The 22,605-nt window shown below is 43.2% G+C and overlaps 1 protein-coding gene across 1 annotated transcript in view; it reads right to left on the bottom strand.

Moving 5' to 3' along the window:
- Positions 1-9,063, bottom strand: part of DNAH11 (dynein axonemal heavy chain 11) — a 292,856-nt gene extending 283,793 nt beyond the window's left edge. Inside the window, exons 1-2 of the mRNA XM_043967174.1 lie at positions 8,761-9,063; positions 6,299-6,442 (exon numbers count right to left, since the gene is read on the bottom strand). Coding sequence (XP_043823109.1) covers positions 6,299-6,442; positions 8,761-9,063 — 447 coding nt within the window. The remainder of the gene's footprint in view (positions 1-6,298; positions 6,443-8,760) is intronic.
- Positions 9,064-22,605: the final 13,542 nt, after the last annotated feature.

Genomic DNA, 22,605 nt, shown 5'->3' with positions numbered 1-22,605 from the left:
TAAAGCTAGAAAAAATACAAAATTTATCTGGAAGAACAAAAGGTCAAAAATATCAAGGGAATCAATGGAAAAATACAAAGGAAGGTGCCCTAGCAGTATTAGATTTCAAAATATATTACAATGCAATAATCATCAGAACTGGTATTAGCTAAGAAATGGTCATGGATGAGTGGAATAAATTAGATGAGACACAGTAATAAATGACCATAGTAACCTAGTGTTTGATAAACTCAAAAACTCCAGCTTCTGAGATAAGAACTCCCTACTTGACAAAATCTGGGAATTCTGGAAAAATAATATGGCAGAAACTGGGTATCGACTAACACCTTACACCATACACCAAGATAAAGTCAAAATAGTACATTATTTAGATATAAAGGATGATATCATAAGCAAATTAGGAGAACATGGAATATTTCACCTGTCAGATCTATGAAGGGAAGAATTTATGATCAAACAAAAATGGAGCATTCTGAAATGCAAAATGGAGAATTTTTATTATATTAAATTAAGAAGATTTTACACAAGTAAAACCAATGCAACCAAGATTAGAAAGGCAAGTAGAAATTAGGAAACAATCTTTCCAGCAAGTGTCTCTGATAAAGGCCTCATTTCTCAAATACATAGAGAACAAAGTCAAATTTATATGAATACAAGCCATACCCCAATTGATAAATGGTCAAAGTATATGAACAGGCAGTTTCTAGATGCAGAAATTAAAGCTATCTATAGTCATATGAAGAAATGCTCCAAATCACTATTGATTAGAAAAATGTAAATTAAAACAACTCTGAGGCACCACCTCACATCTATCAGAATGGCTAACATGATAGAAAGGAAAATGATCAATACTGGAAGGGATGTGGGAAAATTGGTATACTAATGCACTGTTGTTGGAGTTGTGAACTGATCCAACCATTCTAGAGGGAAATTTGGAACCATGTTCAAAGGGCAATCAAACTTTGCATACCCTTTGATCCAGCAATACCTCCTCTAGACCTGTATTCCAAAGAGATCATTGAAAAAGGGAAAGGACTTACATGTACAAAAATATTTATATAAGCTCTTTTTGTCATGGCAAAAAAATGGAAATTAAAGGGATACCCATCAATTGGGGAATGGCCGAACAAGCTACCGTACATAAATGTAATGGAATACTATTGATCTATAAGAAATGATGAGCAGGAAGATTCAGAAAAACCCAGAAAAAATTTACATGGACTGATACAAAGTGAAAGGAGAAGAACCAAGAGAACATTGTATACAGTAAAAGTAACATTATGTGCTGATCAACTATGAATGACTTAGGTCTTCTCAGCAACACAATTGTTCAAGACAATTCCAAAGGACTAATGATAGAAAATGCTCTCCACATCCAGAGAAAGAACTGATGAAGTCTAAATACAGATTGAAGCATACTATTTTCTCCATTTTTTCCTGTGGGTTTTTTCTTTTTGGCCTGCTTCTTCTTTCACAACTATAATTAAAATGGAAATTGTTTTACATGATTGCACATATATAACCTATATCAAGTTGCTTACCATTTTAGGAAGAGAGGAGGAGAGGAGGGGAGGGATAAAAATTTGGTACTCAATTTTATAAAAATGAATGTTAAAATTGTATCTACATGTGACTGGAAAAAAGAAATACTATTAAAAAACAAGAACTGGAAATCCTCCCTTCCTCCTTTCTATGGTTGAGTCAGCAAACCACTCTGATCTTCAGTTTCTTCATAAGGAAGACAGAAAAATGATAGCCACTGCATGGCCTTCTGAAAAATAGACTTAGTGGTTATTATTGTATGGACGGCCTAATGTTTTTCTCTCCACTAAACCCATCCTCTGATACTTAAGAGTGTTATCGATGTGACCCTGCATCCTCAAAGGCTGTGGCAGGTCAGGCCAGGCATCAAGAAGGAAAGGTTTGGAGTATGGAGTCAGGAAAGAAAAACCTCCAGTTATGCCATCTATAGATCAGCCAGGTGAGGTCAGAGACTCATCAACAGACTGACCTCCTGATCATGATTCTATTGGTCACCACAACTCTGGTAGACTCATGATTCAGTCCCAGAGGGGTCACTATCCTGCATCTATGGAAAGAGCAAACACCTGTGAAGTCCTCAAGCCCTTTAGGATAAAAGTATATTATTCAGCAATATTCATTCAACAAACACGAACTAAGAGCCAGTTATGGGAAAGATGCTGGAGGTAAAAAGATGCAAAATGTAACTGTGCCTATAATTTCTTGGGGTGGTAGATGGATGAGTGCATGCACAAATTAATATAATACAAGGTGAAATGTGACAAAAGGTCTAGACAAAGGGTTATAAGTAATGCCTTTAGAGGCAAAATTGGATATAGACAAGAGATCCCAAAAGAGACCCAGAACCAAAGAAAATGAATATTTTTTTTTTTTACCAAACACACACACATGTATATAGTTGGGGTATTACATTATTATAAAATATAGCCTTTTGATACATTTTGGAGGAAGTGTCAATGACCCAGGACAAAAGCTATATTTAAAGTAATAGCATCTGATTTGCCATCTTGGCTGTCAGTCACTTCCTGTTTCCTTGGGCAAATCACAACCTCCTGGGCCTCAGTTTCTTCAACTGAAGAATGAAGGGTCCCTGGGACCTTTATTTCCTGTGACATGTTGGGCAATTTCCTTGCCTTCCTTGGCTCTACCTGCTGAGCTCTACATAAGCCTTCTGGCCTCAATTTTTATTCTTCTGGTCAAACAAGCAGGAGAGCCGTTGATGCAACAATTCAGGACCAAACTCTGTCTTCTTAAAGACCAAAGGATTCACTGCTCTCCTAATGGCTGCCATCTTTGGAAATTCTAAAAGGGAAAGGAAGTGCTTGGAACCATGAGTCAGGCAGTGAGTAAAACACCAAAGTTCTCTGTGCCTTCCTTAAGCCTAAACCATCAAAACAAACCAACAAAGACCAGAAGGGAACCCTGATTTGCAGTGTCTGCTCATTTCCAGGTGTAAATGCTCACAATTAAAATGTGCAAAGCCAGCTCATGCCAGCTCCCCCACACTGCACCAAACCAAGGCAGGGCAACCAGGGCTTTGCCCCTGGGCACTGAAATTTCTATATGTCAATTCTTTTCAACCTGTGTGATTCTTCTTCATATTCTCTGATCTGACCAATAGGCTGGGGGCTGGGGGAAGGGTCTCTTCCCGAGAGTCTGCAAATTTCAGAGCTGTCAGTGCAGCCCTGAAGCAGTCCATGTGTCATCCTGTGCTCTTGCTGCATGACTAACTTGACACAGTGACCTAAATGTCATCTCAACCTCAAATTCTGAGATGCAGCTGTGGCTATGCTATGGTAAGTATTAGAGAAAGGCAAACCCTTAACTAGTTATATAAGAAACAGATTCAAATTTATAAGAACAAGAGTCATTATCCAAAAGATTAATGCCCAAAGAACACAAACACAGTTTACAAAGGAAAAAATACAATCTACCTACAGATATTTTTTAAATGTACCAAATTACTATTAACTAAAACATGCAAATTATAGCAACTCTTGGTTTCTACCTTATAGTTATCAGATTGGCAAAGTTTGCAAAACCAGACAAATTTTTAAGAGACTGGGGGAAAACAAATACACTGTTGGTGAAATTTTGAATTGGTCCAACCATTCTGGAAAGCAATTTGGAGCTAACCCCCTCCCCCAATCAATTAAATTGTTGACCTCAAAGATCAGAGATCAAAGAAAGAGAAAAATTACATTGATAAGAAAATATTTATAGCAGTTTTTTCATAGTAGCAAAGAACTGGAAAGTAAGGGGGTGCCCATCTGTTGGAGAATGGCTAAATAAATGATGGTTCATGAATGCAATGGAATACTATTAAATCAAAAGAAAAATGAAATGGATGGTTTCAGAGAAACTTGAAAAGCCCCTATGAACTGATGCAGAATAGAGTGAGCAGAACCAGAGCAATTTAGCAGGACTCTAAAGAAAAACCACTGTGAGAGTCTTGAAAACTCTGATCAATGTAGTGATCAGCCATATTTCCAGAGAACTGATGGTAAAAGCTACTACCCACCTCCTAACAGACAATGAGCTCAGGGTCCAGGAGACAGACATTTTTGGATATAGTGTAAAAATTAGCCTTACTTAGCTATGCTTATTTATTACAAAGGCTTTGTTTTTGTTTTCTCCTCCCTCAGTGGGATTGGGAGTGGGAAGGCAAGAGGGTATGAGTTGGCTTTTTTTTTTTTTACACAGGGCAATGGGGGTTAAGTGACTTGCCCAGGGTCTCACACAACTAGTAAGTGCCAAGTGTCTGAGGCCGGATTTGAACTCAGGTACTCCTGAATCCAGGGCTGGTGCTTTATACACTGTGCCACCTAGCCGTCCCCAGTTGGCTTTTTTAAAAGGATCACTGAAGCATCTTTTTTGATGCCTAGGAAAAAAAGAGGAAGAAGTCGAACAGAAAAACTGACAAGCAGACAGCTTTGAAATTTACACTGTCAACTTATAATATACTAGAAGGAAAAGTCAGTTGCACATAATAGAGATCTGCAGCTTCTTGCACAACTCTCTTTTTATTCTGTTATATATGGAATTGCTCATTTTAGCTGGCATTTTTAAAGTTCAAAATATTTTTAAAAATATTCATGTAAAAAAAAATTCCCCCCATTTTTGCGGGACAATGTGGGTTAAGTGACTTGCCCAAGGTCAGACAGTTAGTAAGTGTCAAGTGTCTGAGGCTGGATTTGAACTCAGGTCCTCCTGAATCCAAGGCAGGTGCTTTATCTGCTGTACCACCTAGCTGCCCCTCTCCCCCCTTTATAAAGAAGGAATTCCTGGTTAGGATCTGAATGGCCACTGAGGTTCCTTACAATTCTAACTTTGAAGGTTTCTGAAACTCTAAATGGGAAGGTGTCAGAGACATTTCCAAAGACCAACTTGGCTCCTTTGTAATTTTGCCTGCTTTGAATGGTGTGTTTAGAATGCTTGTTCTAAGTGATGTCTGAACTAGAGAAAGAAAAAAGGAAGATGAGGAGAAAGGGGGAGGGAAAAGTGAAGGAGGGAGAGAAAAGAGTGAGGGAAGAAGAGAGGCAGTACCTCCTCCCCTGCCTCTAACTTTCTGTTAGTCTAATTACAGCCCAAAGGGATGCTAGAGTCCTGTCATAGAATCATAGTGGATCTGAGGTTCTGGAGTCAGAAGCCAGCTAATCTAACCCCCTAATTTTACAACTGAGGAAACTGAAATCTAGGGAGGTCACACTTGGCAGCTCAAGGTCTCCAAATCAAACATTCTTTTACTCCACCATTATAAGCTTGGCCCCTACCACTCTCTGCCCCTGGGTCACTTCAGTAGCCATCCTTAGGGTTGGCCATAGGAAAAGCAAGATGGTATAATGGGAACAGGCCTAGGGAATCAGGGAGCTCTGGGTATTAGTTCCAGCTTTGCCTCCAGTTAATGATACCTTGGCCAAATCACTGAAGCTTTCCAGGTCCCCATGTTCTCACCTGTAGAATGAGAAATGTGGATGGGATGCATTCTAAGGCCCCAAGAGTCTGCTAGTGCTCTGTTTGAAAAGGGCACATATTTGAACATAACTATTCCTGTGACCTTTCTCCTCACCCCCACCAACTGGAGCTGAAACTAGGGCAGAGCGACTGGAGCTTTAGCCCAGGATGGACTACTTCAGACAGTCATCCATGGAAATACTTCCTTGTCCTCAGAGGCACATTCCCTTACCACCAGCCTTGTACCAGAAATCCATCTTAGACACAGAACTAATAAGTTATATCTCTGCCCCTATTATTACAATATATAACTAGAGTAGCATTTCCTTATCTGGGAGACACTAGGACTGGCCTCCAGAGGGCCAGTCTCCCTTGTACCAAAGGGTACATTCATCCTCAGAAATGTAAAGTTCAAAATCTGCACCCTCCTTACTCCCCGCTCCCCAGGTAAGCCCAGATATCTCATCCAACTTCCTAATGTCCCCTCCATGCACCAGGTCTCCCCTACCAGGTCCATAAAATAAAGCAATTATCAGCACCATTCATTCTATGAAGCTGCATCTATCATGCACTAGGGTCTTTTAAGTAATTGGATCAGAGGCAACGTCATTACTCACTATAGAGAACAGCCCAGTCATTCTAACTCTTCCTCCACTAGGATCAAGGAAATGCTGACTTCTCTATACTACTTTCTTTTCTTTGAGCTTGGGCTGTTTGATTTTTGTCTTTAAAATAATTCAGAGTCTGTGAGGCGTAGCAAGTTCTGAAAGGCACAGATCTTAGGTGAAGTCACAGAGAGTACCTCATCCATGAATGCTTTCACGTGATCAAGAGATGTGGCGGGGAGCTGTCCAAATACCAGGGTCTTCTGGTAATTATCCACTCCAATGCTTGCCTCAGTCATCTTCACAACATAAACAAGCTTGTGTTTTGCATCTCGAGGAACCTAAAACAGGACAGACAAATCAGTTCCAAGGGCCATGATCCAATTTCTGTGTTAGGGACACAGGGTCTGGGCAGGAGCTGGGGTCTCACTGGCATAGGGAACTACTGAAAGAGGAACATCTCTGGTTAATTTCTGTGTCCAATCTTCCTGATCTGCAAACCTTGTAGACTTTTAACAAGAAGTTGCTAGTGTTGTATTTTGTAATGGTCAGCCAACTATAAAGATTTCATTATTGGAACTCCAGTTGAGTACAAGCTTCCCAAGGACTGGGTCTGTTTTTTTCTGTATAGAAGCAGCTGGTATCACAGTGTATAGAGTGCCAGGCCTGCGGTCAGTAAGTAGGTTCAAATGCAGCCTCAGAAGCCTGGACAAGTCACTTACCTGCTGTCTGCCTCAGTTTCCCTATCTGTAAAATGGGGCTAATAATAGCATTCAGCAGTCAGCCTGAGTACCCAGAAGGCAGTGGGACCACCTTTCATGGAAATGCCAACAGGGAAGGTTTGGGGGCATTTTAAAGGGGGAATCTAACACTCTGTTTTGGACATGTTGAATTTGAGAAGCCGATGAGATAGCCAGCTGGATTACTGAGAGGAGAGGACTTGAGACAGAGCCCTGGAGTAGACTCACAGACAGGGAACAAGTTTGGAAACAATCCCATAAAGGAGACCAAGAAGGATCAGGCAGGCAGGAGAAGCGAGTGTCGAAGAAAGTCGAAAAGGAGGGCAGGGCTGACAGCAAGGTCAGAAAGCCCTTAGAAAAGGTCACTGGAGGGAGGGGCAGCTAGGTGGATCAGTGGATAAAGCACCAGCCTTGGATTAAGGAGGATGAGTTCAAATCTGGCCTCAGACACTTGACACTTACTAGCTATGTGACCCTAGGCAAGACACTTAACCCTCTTTGCCCCACAAAAAAGAAAAAGAAAAAAGCAAAAAAGAAAAGAAAATAAGAGGCCACTGGACCTAGCAATTGAGAGATCTGGGCTAAGCCTGAAGGGTGAGCAGGACTCTATAAGTGTGTGGAGCAAATGAGGGCTGGAGTGCTCACAGGCAAGCTCCCAGAACCTTGGGAGTACCATGAGGAGTGAGAGAGGGAGGAGGAGGGGGAGAGGCTTCTGATCCAACATCCTCCTGTCCACTAACCTGTTATTAATGAGTTATCCTTTGGTGGGAGCAAACACTTAGCATTCTAGAAGACCAAAGAATCACAAATCCAATACTAGTCTCTCTCCACCCCCACTCCACCCCCAGAACTGAAAGGAGATCCGACCAGTGTCCGAGGCAAATGATGCTTTTCCTCCCTGACATCCTATCTCCAAGCCTATTGTGTGGTCCCCATGCCCACCGGGCCACACTGAGAGCTAGTGCAGGTCTGTGGGCGTGAGTGTGTGTCATTAAGCAAACCTGAAACCCCAGAGAAACCCTGTCTATGCTTTCTTGAGTTAAAGATGCTCAGCAGACAATTATTCTAATTGCAAAACAAACAAATAAACAAAACCCAGCAAACTGGCTTGTCAACAACGTTTCAGTGGCAGAGGTTTCTGTTGATCCGTTTCTCTCTGGGGGAAGTTACATGGTTAAGGGGGGCAGGGCGGGTAGAGTCTTTTAGGGATGGAATGGAGGCTCAGTTAGCACCCGGGAAGATCTCAGAAAGGATTCTGGGGAGAGTTAATATTGGCATAGTAGATAGGCGGGGGAAGGGGGCCTGAGGGACTGAGACACATCTAAGACAATTTCTCCCACCTCCTTTTTGTTTCTTCGAAATCTGCAAATAGCTTAGGAGATCGTCCTTTGAGTCGTGAAACGAAAACCAAGGAGGCAGCTTACTACAGTAGAAAGCACACTGGCTCTAATGTCGGAGGACCCGGGTTCAAATCCTCCCGGGTGCTTTCTACATGTGTGACCTCGATTGAGGAAGTCACTTACCCTGCCTGGGTCCCGGTTTTCTCCTTTACAAAACGAGGACCCTTCCAGCCCTTGCTCTACTGCTTCCCCTTATCTGCTCTGGGACGTCAGGGAGGGGCTCCCAAGCAGGAATGGCAAACACCTGAAGCTCATTCAGGGCCAATCTGGAAATAAGCAAAGCTCCGCGACCCGGGACTCCCCGTGAAGTCCGTAGAGCACTACAGGGCTTACACCTGAGTTTGAGGACCGCTCCCCCGCCCCCTCTCTCGCACCTAGGCGCCTTCACCTTCCCGGGATGGGGGAAGGGGGCAGGGCTGCACTTGCACCTGGGGCCTCTCCCCTCAATCACCACTGCCCCGAACCCCGCTCGGCCACCTAGGCCGAAGAGCCGCACCAATTCACCGCTTGCGCCCCTACCTGAGACCCAGAAGTGAGGCGTCCAGCTGGGGAACCCCGGAACAGAAGGAGAGCGGGGCCCCGGCCGCCCCAAAACTCCTCCAGTGTTTGGCGATTCTCCGCGCCCTCGAGGTACTGACTCCACGTCTCCTCCCGGAGCCCCAGAATCTGCCCCAGGCGGCGTCCCAGGAAGCTGACCCGCGGGTCTCTGGAGAAGCGAAGAAGCCGCTTCGCCGCTGCTGCCTCCTCCTCCTCTTCCTCCTCCTCCTCCTCTTCCTCTGCCTCCTCTTTCTTCTGCTCCAGCGCCGGCTCCAACTCCATCATCTCCAGCCGCGGGGATGTGCCTAGCGCAAGGACGGCCAGGCACTGACTCTTCGCACCCTAGCTCCGCTCTGCTTTGCCAGTGGGCTGCGCTGAGCAGGCGTGGGCTGGGGCGCTAGCCCAGAGGGTGCCGCTTCAGAGGCTGGGGGGCACTCCGGCACTCACGCCCGATCGCCTGCCTACTCCCTGTCTGGCTGCCCTGGAACCCGCGGCCACTTGCGGTCAAGGCACTGACGCGGGCGGGGCCTCTCCCACCGAGTGGGGTTACTAGAAGAGGACGACGAGGAAGAGGACGAGGAAGAAGAGAAACAGTCTCCGCTGCAGCGCCCTGAGCTCAGGGCAATAGCCCAGAGGCTGCAGGGACCGCGTCCCGTTTCCCTGGGGACCAGGCAGAGGGAGGGGCAATGCCCGCCGTCCCTCCCTCAGGAGGAGGCGCGGACAGAGCCTCCCATTGGCTGCAGCTGCCAAGGGAGCAGGCAAAAGGGGCAGAAAAGAGAGAGGAAGGAGCGCAGGGCTGGGGGCAGTCCTCCGGCTCCGCCCCCCCCCCCTCCTCTTGCTCTCCACCTCTTCTACCCCAACACTGCAGCGGTGGGAGTGGGACTAGCTTTGGTCAAATTCCATAGATTATAGGGCTGAACAAGACCTCAGGCACCAACCGGTCCGAGCCCCTCATTTTACTGGTGAGGAAACTGAGGCCCTGGAAGATTAAATTATCATCCATCGAGGAAGATTAAGAATTTGAACCCAGATCTCTGACTCAAACATGGCCTGTGAGCGGTTCTCTGCCTCACTTAAATCCAATTCACTTGCAAGTAAAGACATCACCCTCCTGGTGTCATTGGCCCTCTTTAAGAAAGGATGAACAGGGGGCAGCTAGGTGGCGCAGTGGATAGAGCACCAGCCCTGGAGTCAGGAGCACCTGAGTTCAAATTTGACCTCAGAAACTTACTAGCTGTGTGACCCTGGGCAAGTCACTTAACCCCAAATGCCTCACCAAAAAAAAAAAAAAAAAAAAAGGATGAATAACAGCAACAAACACTAAATGATAGGCAGATGGGCATCACTGGTGGTCGTTTGCTTGCCAAGAACTCACTGTGGCCTTGCCCTTGTAGGTGCCCCCACCCAGTCTTGTGACTTATTCCATTTGCCTCTTGCCCAAGTCCTCCCACAGAATCCCCATCTGGGTCCATCCCTTCTTATTTTTCAATCATACATATCTTTGAGGACATACTTATCCCCATTAAACTGGGAGCTCCTTGAAGGTCAAGGCTGTTTTCACCTGTCTTTGTTTCCTCAGCACAGGTGTACATAGTAGGTCTTAAATAAATTCATCTTCACAGTTGGTTCTTGTCCATAGTTCCTTATGGACAACTCACTCCCTTGGTACCCAATCCAGTTCCCACTGCCTTATTCACTTGACTCTTCGGAGACTTTGGCATTCCATGACTTGCTTGGTAAACCTTAAAGCATTATGGAATGTGAACTATTATAATTATTAGTTAATAAGTCGGGGCAACTAAAGGCTTGAATGCCAGGCTGTGAGTCAGGAAGACCTGAATTCAAATCCAGCCTTAGACACTTACTAGCAAGTCACTTAACCCTGCTTGCCTCAGTTTCTTCATCTTTAAAATGAGCTGGAGAAGGAAATGGCAAATTTGAATATCTTTGCCAAGAAAACTCCAAGTGGAATCATGCAGTCAGACACAACCAAACAAAAGTTATTAAGATGCAGAGAAAAGATTTAATGCAGCTCCCACTATGAAACAGAAATAGGTTATGCTGTATATGTACAAAATCACAACAAAGCTTGGATCTCCTTCCCCAATGCCTCCCTCACTTTCCAGCAGCTACCCAAGGGAAGCTTTGGCACATCCCAGGTAGGGACTTGACATGGTCTTTCCAGGAAGTGCCTATTTACAGGCATTGAAGGAGAACAAGAGCCTTCTGCATTTCCTGGAAACTTCCCAGTACTGTCCCTAAGAGAATAAGTCCCTCTCTCCTGAAAAGCAAGTGGAATTGGTTCAAGAAGTAGGCTGCTTATTTTACAGAGAAGTTTCACTCAGAGAATTTGCTAAGAACTTTGTTATATCATCAGAACTTTGAGCATTGTAGGAAAAACACCAGGGGGAGAATGAAAGTTCAAATCTCTCTGGACAACATTTGGGACCTCTGGAACCTGGGCATGTCTCCTTAATTGCTAATAACAATACTTGCATTCCCAGGAAAGAGCTTTGTAAACTCCTGAAGTACAAATATGGTTATTGTCATATGTTGTCATTTCCAATCATTCCTTCAACTTTGGGGTTCATGCCCACATCTTTTTTTTTAATGTATACTGCCATCTGCAAAAGGGTTTTTTAGTTAATAGGTTCCTTTACCAGAAGAAATACAAGTGTGACACAATCCATCATCCTCAATATATGTATGTATATGTGTATGTAAATATGTATATTTCATGTAGACATGTACACACACATATATATATATATAATTTTAAAGCTTACAAAGCATTCTACATACATTATAGCATACAAAAATCACAAAAATCTTGTGTGATGTGTACTACATATAGATCATAAAAGCTTGGAACCCCCCAGTTAGAATGACTTCTAGGGGCAGCTAGGTGGCACAATGGATAAAGCACCAGCCCTGGATTCAGGAGTTCCTGAGTTCAAATCTGGCCTCAGACACTTGACACTAGCTGTGTGACCTTGGGCAAGTCACTTAACCCCCATTGCCCCACAAAACAGAAAACAAAAACAAAAAAAAGAATGACTTCTAGTCAACAGACCAAAGATAAGGATCCCCAACCTGTTAGGCTCTCTATATTCAAATAGCTATTGGTTTCCTCTCTGTCCACTCTAAGATACACATTCAGAATACGATTAAAATTGCATCTTGATTTTTTTTTCTAGAGCAAGCAAATATTAAGATACCATCCCAATAGCAAGACACAACTTAAAGGAATAGGAAGCACTTAGAAATATCTGCACTGAAAAGGTAAAGGAAAAAAAAAGTGAAAAAATGTCATGAGGTCTCAGCAGCATCTTGAGGTAGGCACAGTCACTTCCCAAGTGGATTCTTCCATATGCAGAGCAGCAAGCAAGGAGAATCTCCAGTCGCCTGATACTTGTGGTCAGTCCTTACGTGGAGCATTCTCCATTGCTGCTTTGGCATCTGCTGCAAGCCCACATCTTCCTGGCCATGCCAGCTCCTTTGCTGCCTTTCCTGCTATTTTGTTCAATGACTTTCAGTCCATTTATGATTTTAAGTGTAATTTAACTAGATTAGCAAATGCACAGCAAAAGCAGACCACCTCCTCATTTTATATGTTTTTGTTTTGGTGGGGGCAATGAGGGTTAAGTGACTTGCCCAGGGTCATACAGCTAGTAAGTGTCAAGTGTCTGAGGCCAGATTTGAACTCAAGTCCTCCTGAATCCAGGGCCAGTGCTCTATCCACTGTGCCACCTAGCTGCCCCAAGAAGCAAGGCTGATGGCTTGTACAAAACTTGAAACCTCCCAGTCTGGGAATCAAACCCCAGCCCCGCTTGTGACAGGCGGGGATACTGACCACTATACTAACGAGGACAGTTCTCGTTTTATAGATGAAAGAAACCTGAGACCAAGAGAGGTTAACTGCTGCTTCGAGGGCTTACTGATGCATTTTCAGGGCTGCTTATCTGCTTTGGTGTGCACCTGGTACTCAGCTCTCCCCTGTGGCTCCAAGAAGCTCTTGTATGTGCAGGGCCATACCCCAGTCAAACCATCTTGGCTAAACCAGGTAGAGGGCAACCAAAGGGCCCATCAGCAAGTTAGGGATTGTCTCCCCTGAGCACAGGAAGCCTTCCCCCCATGTCGGTGGAATGGGCAGATGAGGACAATTTTTCCAATTGCCACAAAGGCTGAAGCAGGCACCGTGGAGCATTTCGGGCTCTGTGAGACATGGAAGATGCCAAAGTCATCCCCTGCAATCCAAGCCATCACCAGGCATCTTGACTTTTGTCTTGCCACTGGATTTCCATGATTCTGGAAGACAGAGTGAGGCGGATGATTTTGTGTAACCCTGCCTCCCTTAAATCCCATTTACCCAGGAGTTAAGACAATCAAGAATAGCTTATGGAATTCTCCTTGTATCTCCCTAGCTTGACCAATGCACCTTGGTACTTGCTTCTCAAGGGAGAACAATAACATCTTTGTTTCAATGAATCACAGTCTCCCCCCTTGGTGTCTGCATGTCAATGCTGATTTGGGCTGAGAGTTCAAGGAAAAACCTTTTGCAAAGATGCCAATGTCAAACAGAAAAAGGCCTCAGTTTACCAATATAGCTATACCTAATGCCTGTCTCCATCATCCAAGTAATATTGATTCCTCTGTATGTTTGTGGAAGAAAGGTTGCTACTTAAGGCTGCAAAAGTCCTACCTAGCAAACACATCCTTCCATACATTATTGCCAGAGTGACCAGACATTAAATAAAGCCATGTAACACTTACAGCTTTGTTGGCCCTGTCAGTGATGAGAACCTGAACCAAGGTGGTGTCTGAGTGGGTGAAGTGACTGGGAAAATTTGAGGTAAATTGTTTAGATTAAATCACCAAGAATAGGAGGGGGGAGGAGGTGACTCTTAGGTACTGAGCCTGTGTAAAGAATGGTGATGCCCTCCACAGAGACAGGGGCGTGAGGAAGAAGGGTGGACTTGGGAGAGAAGATAATGGGCTGTGATGTGTCCATGGTACACCTGGGTGGAGAGGAAGAAGAGGGAGCTGGATTTCCACTGAGAGTCACAGGCTAGGAGTTGCATAAAGATGACAGTGAAGTTGAGCAAAGGTGGAGCGGGGAACTCGGGGAGGATAGAGATAAAAGGGAGAGGAGGGGAGGAAAGGGAAGGAGAAGGAAGGAGAATTGAAAGGAAAGGAGAAGGAAGGAAAGAGGACAGGAGGAGAGGGGAGTGGAGGAGAAAGAAGAGGAAAGGAGAATGGAGTAGAGGGGAATGGAGGGGGAAGAAGGAGAGGAGGAGAGGGAGAGAAGTAGGAGTTCAAGACAGAACTCAGAGCAACGGCAGACATTGAAGAGAGGAAAACCAATAGAAATGGCCACTGTTGCTCATGTGTTTAAAATTCTTTCATGGTTTTCTCTTACCTCAGGGAAACATACAGAGGCCTCATACTGACATCGGACACCTCCCCCAGTCTGGCTAGCACCCACTCTTCCACGTTCTCTGTATTCCATCCAAAGTGGTCTGTTTGCTATTCACCTTATTCACCATTCAGTGTCCCACCTCTGGGTCTCTGCACAGGTCTGGTATGTCCAGTACGATCTGACTCTTCCCCTTACTCTCCTAGAATTCCTATTTTTTCTTCCAAGAACAGCTCAGGTACTTCTCCATAAACCCAACCTTTCCTGATCCCTGCCTCCTTGGTGGGGCTCCCTCTCCTTTCCCTCTCCCTGCCCTCCTCCTTGCCTCTCTCTATCCATCCCTCTTTCTCTTCCCTTTGCATCTCTGTCTCTCCTGAAATTGCTTTTCTACCACTTTTCATTTGTCTGCTTTTGTGTATGTTACAGCCATTAACAGTTCCAGGAGAATGTAAGTTTTGGAGGACAAATGCTGTTTTCTTTTTGGTTTTTGTGTCTCTGGTGCCCAGCACACAGTAGGCACTTAACAGTGCTAGTCGTTGCTTAGTTACAGCCTCCTTTATGTAGCTTTAATAACCTGTGACCTCCCCTGCTGCTGAGCTACTGCTCCCTGAGTTTCCCAAAGCTCCCAGTACTCCATGAAGACAGCAGATCCAGCGCCCATTGTCTAAGTGAAGAGAATCACTGTAGACAGGAGATGCTCATCAGCCTAGGAAAACAATCACTTCCGTTGGGTCCCTATTGTTTCTTGTGCGGCCCTAGAGAGCAGGGCATTTTAACCATGAATGACGCTGCCTCCATCGTTGTGCCCTGCTTTCTGGCTGACTTCCCTTGCCGATGCCCAGCTGGCACTGAGGGAGCTGGTGCTGACCTTCATTTGCCATCTGGAGCTCAGTCAAGGGAAAGAGGCTGTAGATGTCTGCACAAGGACGATTCCTGTTGAAGGAAGGAAAGACTCCATGTCAGGGTAGTCAGCCCCAGGAGACAGGGTTTGTTTCCCTGAGGAGGGAGAAGGGGGAATCCAAGAAGTTGTTCTTGATAACTAATCCTATAATATGAAATGTTTCTTATAGGACACCATCCAGACACTATATCCTATCTGTGCCCCTTGTCACACAGTCTGCTCCCATCAAAAGAACCACAATAGCAAATAAACAATTACACACAAGGATAATGGAAGGGCCTGTGAGTTTGCCAAGTGGGCAATAGCGACTGGTGTGGAAATTCCCTCCAGTCACCCATCTTTGTATCTTCTGCTAGTTGCCTGAGACAAATTAAGAGTTGGTAACTTCTACTGGGTCACACAGTGAGGCGCAAATCACCTGGGACAAAGCAAAATCATTAACTTTATTGACAGACAATACATTTTACAACATTTTACATCTTTAAAAAATGACCTGCAACATGTCCTCCTACTTCAGTCACTTGTTTTACGTGATTTGCCCTGAAATTCATAAGGTTTTGACACACATTCTTTAATATTCCTCATGAAACCGCACTTTTATCACCCTGGATATGAAATGTGCCTTTGACAAACACTTCATTCTTCAAAGTCATCTTGATTATAGTCCATGGGTTCTCAATCAGGTGAGTTCCTAGGCCACTGAAGCATGTTTATCTCCATGGTTTAGATACATTTCTCAACCTTTTGTGACAGGTTGCATAGTTCAAGGTAGTCTTGCGGTATCCTATCTCCAGTTAGATTTCTGTAATCTTGGGACAAGTATGCTTAACTCCATATCAATATATTTATCAAGAATTCATCACTCCCTCATTGGGGCCAAGACTTCCAAGTCCATTGGAAGAAAAAGACAAACAAAAACAAAAACCAGCTCCAAACATTTGGGGGAGTGGGTTGGCTATTTTTATAGTTTGATAAAGACGTCCAGATTTAGGGTTGCTTGAACTTATTCTAAAAATGGTTTTGGCAAAACCTTGAATAAAAAAAGTGACTTTCAGCTATAAAAATGGCCTCTCAAAACTTCAAAAACTTGCCCTCTCATAATCCTGCCTCCCCCGCCAACCCAGTAATTCAAGCCCCTAATAACAAATGTGCATAGTCTGGCAAAAAAAAAATCCTGCATTGGTCATTTCTAAAAATATGCATCCTTTTTCATCCTGAGTCCTTCACTTCTGTCAGGAGGTAGGTTGGATGCTTCGTCACTGGTTCTCTAGAAGAGAGGTTGCTCATTACATGGATCGGGCTCTCAAGTCTCTCAACATCTGTGTTTGCAATACTGGTGTCACTCCTACTGTTGCAGCCTTTACTCTGCATCAAGACTTACAAGGTTTCTCTGAAACTATATCACTTATGTATCGTCATCCATTCATTCACTCCTCAATTGATAGGCATGCTCTTAGTTTCCAGTTCTTTGTCACCACAAAAAGAGGTGCTATAAAAATAGTTTGGTACATACACATGGGTCTTTTTACTCTGATCTTTTTGGGGTATAGGTCTAATAGTGGTATGGGTAGGTCAACAAGTATGCACTTTAGTGCCTGTGGAATCATATTTCTAAACTGCTCTCCAGAATGGGTGAACCAGTTCACAGCTCCACCATTAGGGATACATTCATTTGTCTGTTTGCCTATATCCCCCCTCTAACATTTGTCATTTTCCTTTTTTGTCAGTTGTGCTAATTTGATGGGTGTGAGGGGAAACTTTTGAGTTACTTAAAAATCATTTTTTTCATAATAGGAATGGTTGGCAGTTTTCTTTTTACTGGTATTCTCTCTGTTCTTCCAACTTCAGGAATCCCATGCCATAATAGAAAGTGATTAACTCCTCCAACTGTCAGGCCCCTCTGAAGATCTTTCCTCAATTTTAGAGGATTAATCTGACTGAATTGCTACAGTGATTGTCTCCTCTTGGTGGTGAAATTTTTCCCAAATGCAACTTAGGTATGACAGATTTTTCATTGTGGGCTTGAATAATCAATTCCTGAAATGCTTGATTTCCCATTCCAGCAACAAATAATTTAAAAAGATGCAACTCTTGCTCCTTTCCATGAAGTACCTTAAAGTACATTAAGTATCCTTAAAAAGGACAGAATAAAAAAACAACAGAACAGGGCAATGATACACAGAAGTATGGTACAGAATCCAGCACTGGCCTGACAGAGAATTAAATAAAGGTGGGGACAACAGCTCCGTTCTGTTTCCTCCCCATAGACAGTGCGCCGGCCCAGAGTCAGAGCGCATGTCTATGACCCCTGCTGTTACAAAATGAAACCGTATCAAAATTTTTGCTTGTCCCAAGTATAATTTACATAGGACTGCAGTGACAGAGGCACAAATCTGGACCCAGAATTTCTGAAAGAATCACCACATGTAAGAACTGGAAGGGACCTTAATGGTCATTTAGTCTAACCCATTTCAAAAAATCCCCTCGAAAATGTCTGAAATAATAGACCGTGCAATGTTTGCTTTGCTTTTAAGTGGATGGATGGGTGAGGCAGAGAGGAAAGACACCCACTAATGCTTGGTACAGTGTGGATGCCGTCCCTCTCTTGATTATCACCAAATCATCCTGTTTGTATCTTGTTTGTACATAGTTCTTTTCATGTTGCTTTCCCCATTAGATTGTGAACCCCTAGAGAGCAGGGATTATCTTTTGCCTTTCTTCAGCACTTTGCACAGTGTCTGACACATAGTAGGTGCTTAATAAATAGTAACTGACTATTGACTGCAGAAAGTGGGTTTTGTTTTTTCTTTACCTGAGTTTATTCCCTTGATTTCTTTTCCATATCCTATTGCCACCAATAGCATTTCTAGCACTGTTAAATAGCAATGACAAGAACAGCCACCCCTGTTTCACCAACACTTTATTGGGAAGGTTCTCCATAATGGTTCTCCATTACAGATTATATTAAATCTTGGACTGACTAGATAATACCTACCATGTGACGGAAAAGCCCATTTATTCCTGTGATGTACAGTGTTTTTAAGTTTAGAACAGAGTGTTTAATAAATTGTTATTTCCTTCTTTCCTTCAACAGACACAGGTGTAGTTTTAGCATCTAATGGTATGATATGTAGCTTTTATTATTTTTTATTAATGTGGCTTATTATGTTTCTCATTTTCTTTATGTTGGGCCAATCCCATATTCTTGGTAGAAACCCAACTTCATCATTATATAATCTTTTAAATAAGTTTTTGTAGTCAATTTTTAGTCAGTCAATAAACATTTATCACCTACTCTGTGTCAGGCACTGGGCTAAGCACTGAGGATACAAAAAAAGGCTAAAGACATTTTCTGCTGTCAAGGAGCTTACAGTCTAATAGGGGAGACAAGCAAATATGCACAAATAAGATCATATATAGGATAAATAGGAAAGGAAAGGAAAGGCACTAAAATTAAGAGGGTTTGGGAAAGTCTTCCAGTAGCTGATGGTATTTTAGTTGGGACTTGAAGAAAGCCAGTAGATGGAGATGAGGAAGAATAACCTTCCAGGCATGGGAGACAGCCAGAGAAAATGCTTGGAGCTGAGAGATGGAATGGGAATCCTTAAGATTTTTGCATCAATGTTCATCAAGGATACTGGTCTATAGTTTTCTTTCTTTGCTTTGTCTCTCCCTGGTTTAGGATTTTATAAGCATCCTTTCTTTTCAATTTTTTTGCAAATAGTTGAACTAATTGTTCTTTGAATGTTTGCTATAATTCACTTGCAAATCTATCTGAACTTGAAGTGTTTTTGTGGGGAATTCATATATTGCTTGTTTAATTTTAAACCCTCCAATGGTTATTTAAATAATCTATTTCTTCTGTTAATCTGGGTATTTTATATTTTTGTAAACATTCATGTATTAAACCTGTTATCAGTGATGGCATATAATTGAGAAAAATAATTTGATAGCTTCTTTTATTCTGCTTTCTTTTTTCAAAATTCCCCCCTCCCCTTCTCCCCCAAGCCTTTTGCAATCAAACTCCTGGAAGGAACTGTCTGCCCTCTGTGCCCACACATTACTCAGTCCTTGGCCCTCTACCTTTGGATCCTGTTGCTTTGCAAGTTATTCTTTCCAAGGTTAACAGTGATCTATGAAATCCAATGACCTTTTCTCAGTTCTTCTCCATCTCCCCAGCACCGTACATTCTCACCTACCCTCAATGAGTCTCTCTTTTCTGGCTCCTTCTAAATTTGTGGCTACTTCCTAGTTTCTTTTGCCTGCTCATTGATTATTTACTGCCCCCTTAACATGGGTATGATCATCTCTGTGCTTTTGCTCCTCTCCTGAATTCTGCCTCCTTGCTGTCCATCTCCACCTTTAAATCTCATTGCTATCTCCAACATCTTTTCCCTTCTACTATCTCCCCTCCTCCCAACTTCCTGATTTCATTAGGGGTGTGTGTGTGTGGCGGGGGGAGGCCCTCTGTCCTCTGTATCTTTGAATCTTTCCTCTCTCTCAGCATCATATCAGTTGTCAGCTGTCCATATTTCTTGGCCCTGTCCCCTACACCTACCGCTCTAGTCCAGGCTCTCAGCATTATTGTCAAGATTATGGCAGCAGTGCCCTGATAGATCTCCCTCCCTGTGGCCCTGTACCCCACTCAAAGGAGTGTCTTAAGGCACAGGCAGTAATCTAACCCCATCACTCCTTTGCTCAAAACATTCAGTGACTCTTGCCCCAGGGTCAAACACAAACACAGGCTGGCATTTCAAGCTCTTCATCATTGGGGTTGGAGGACAGGGAATAAGTATTTATATAACACCTACTCTGTGCCAGGAGTTGCAGTTAAGTGCTTTTGAAAAACAAATCTCATTTATATCCTCACAACTTTTCAAAGGTAGGTGCTATTATCCCCCTTTTACAGATGCAGAAACTGAGGCAAACAGGTGAAATGACTTACCCAGGATCACACAGTTAGTAAATGTATGAGATAGGATTTGAACTCAGGACTTCCTCATTCTAGGCCCAGCTATATCCACTAAGCCACCTAGCTATCTACTCTAAACTATCTTTGAAGTTTTAATTTACATTCTTCTTCTTCCTAAACTCTATATTCTAGCTGAGATCAATGAGCAGTTCCCCCCAAATGATTCCATTTTCCACCTTTGTGCATTTGTCTGTGCTGTTTCTTTGTATCTTCCTTCAAGACCTGGCTCTAATGCTATCAATTACTAATGCTCCCTTCCTCCTCAGATTATCTTGTACTGCACCGGGGACTGAACCTGGTGTCCACAGACCATTGCCTCCCCACCCCAAACTTCCAGGGGAGATAGAGATTGTGCAGGTCTCATGAACTTGAATGGGAAAAAAATTACATCTTTGTTTTTACTAATATCTGAATCAGGTTCTTAACCTTTGTTGCAGTCCTCTTTGGCATTGTAATGAAGCTTAGGGACCCCTCAGAAGAATGTTTTATTCTTCAGAAGGTCTTTAAATGCATGCAGTAAATTATATAAGATCACAAAGGAAATCAATGATATTGAAGTACAGTTATAAAAATACTTTTAAAAAGCCAAGTTCACAGATTCTGGGTTGAGTCCCATTTCCTTCAATGATTTAAAAACATGATTCTGGGAGGGGGCCCATAGGCTTCACCAGACTACTAAAGGGGTCCACATCACAATGCACATTAGGAACCCCTCTATGACACTTTACCCCGATTCATTTTGTATGGGCCTAGTAGAACAGAAGCTCTTTGACATAGGAATCCTTTGGCAGGTATCACCCACGTACAAATTGGGCACGATAAATATTTGTTAAAACTGAATTACTCCACAAATCAATGAGCAAACTTCAAATAATTAGACTATAGTACACTTATTGTTAAAATATCAAACAATTTATTTTCTTTCGTTTGGAACATCTTGTCTGCCTCAAGGTTATTACTATAAACATCAGTGATTATTTTACTGTAGGTACATGGATGTGTTGCTCAGCCTTCCAGTTAAAAGAATGTCAGATAAATCAACTTGTACTATTTCTATTATATAGAATCAGACGGCAAACACGGAGCACTGGAGTCTTCACTGGCCTATGCCTGGGCATCAAATAGCATTTTGAATATGCAGATTTGATGGTACCCGGGAGGTCGAAGGAAAGCTTTAAAGAATACTAAACCCTATTCTCCAATTAACTTCCTGTGTGTGTCTTATGGATTGATGCACAAGCCCTTTTTGTCCTTAATGCGTCAGCTTGGGGACACACGACAGCAAACCTTAGGGAAGTGTTTTAAAAGGAGAAATAATGTTAATGGGATTCTTCACATACAACATTAAAACAGAGCTAGGAGCAGCACAGGGTACGTAAGCAGGTACATTGCACAGCACCTGGTGGGGTATGCAGATGGGCCAAGGGTGCTCTAGTAGGATGGAAGCTTTGAGAGGAAGCAGCAGGATTCATTATCTTGATGCTTTGGGCTCCTAGGAGCACCAGGGGCTTTTAACAAAGACCCCCCCCCAGATGCTTGGTTTGAAGGACTTGTGTACGATCCCTTTATCAGCTGATCACATCATGAACGCCTAATGTCTAGGGGCAGCAAAAAGCAAAAGCGATTGCAGACAGAACTGTATGTACAGGTTGATGGAGGCTTGGCTCATTCTAGATTCCTGGGAATCTCAGCTTCCATATAATCCTCTGTCCAACCTTCTCCATCCACCTTCCTGTCGAGACCCACCCCCCCCATCCTGGTAGTACATCAAGGAATGCTGGCATCATACAAGTGGATAAAGTTGTGCCCTCTGTCATCCTTTCTAGCAATTTTATTACACTGGAGTAAGTCATAATTCTAACAGGGGTCTTGTAAAATTCTATAAAACCAAGATTTTAGTTAATATATATCACTTTGTTTCCCAAATTACAAATTCCTTAACAGTCCACTGATTTGCTACATTGCCAAATACAATCTTTATATTGACTGAAGCTTCCATTTCTGTTGAAGAGCTTGCATTTGATTTTTGGAAACTGTTCTGGAATGGAAACTACAACTGTGCAATTTGTTGTTGCTGTTTGCCCTTTGTTCTCAAAAAGGACCATGACATTGTGGTGATGTCATGACTTGCACCGAATTGGATTTAAGTGAGGAAGGGCTGTGCAAGGTCATCAACCTCACTCTTTTCTCCGGAGCCATCTGGGTCCAGTAGCAAATTACATATCAGAATGACTGGACATGGCCCTGGATGTTGAAGGCAATTAGGGTAAAGTTACTTGCCCAGGGTCACACAGCTAGAAAGCGTATGAGGTGAGATTAGAACTCAGGTCCTCCCAACTTCAGGGACAGGGCTCCATCCACTGCATCACATAGCTGCCCCACAATTTGTTGCATGGTGTGTATCTACTGACTTGGATGCCCTTTTCATTTTCCAAATTCTTCCACAGCTTCTGACAACGTTTGTCTTTAACAATTTTTTTCTAAGTTGAAAAATAAATTTCTCTCAATTTGATTTCATTTCAAGTGAACCAAGACCAC

The sequence above is a fragment of the Dromiciops gliroides genome, chromosome 5 (genome assembly GCF_019393635.1).
Source record: "Dromiciops gliroides isolate mDroGli1 chromosome 5, mDroGli1.pri, whole genome shotgun sequence".
Lineage (NCBI taxonomy): Eukaryota > Metazoa > Chordata > Mammalia > Microbiotheria > Microbiotheriidae > Dromiciops > Dromiciops gliroides.
Note: the sequence above shows the minus strand (reverse complement) of the source record. Positions and strands in the feature narration are given on the sequence as shown.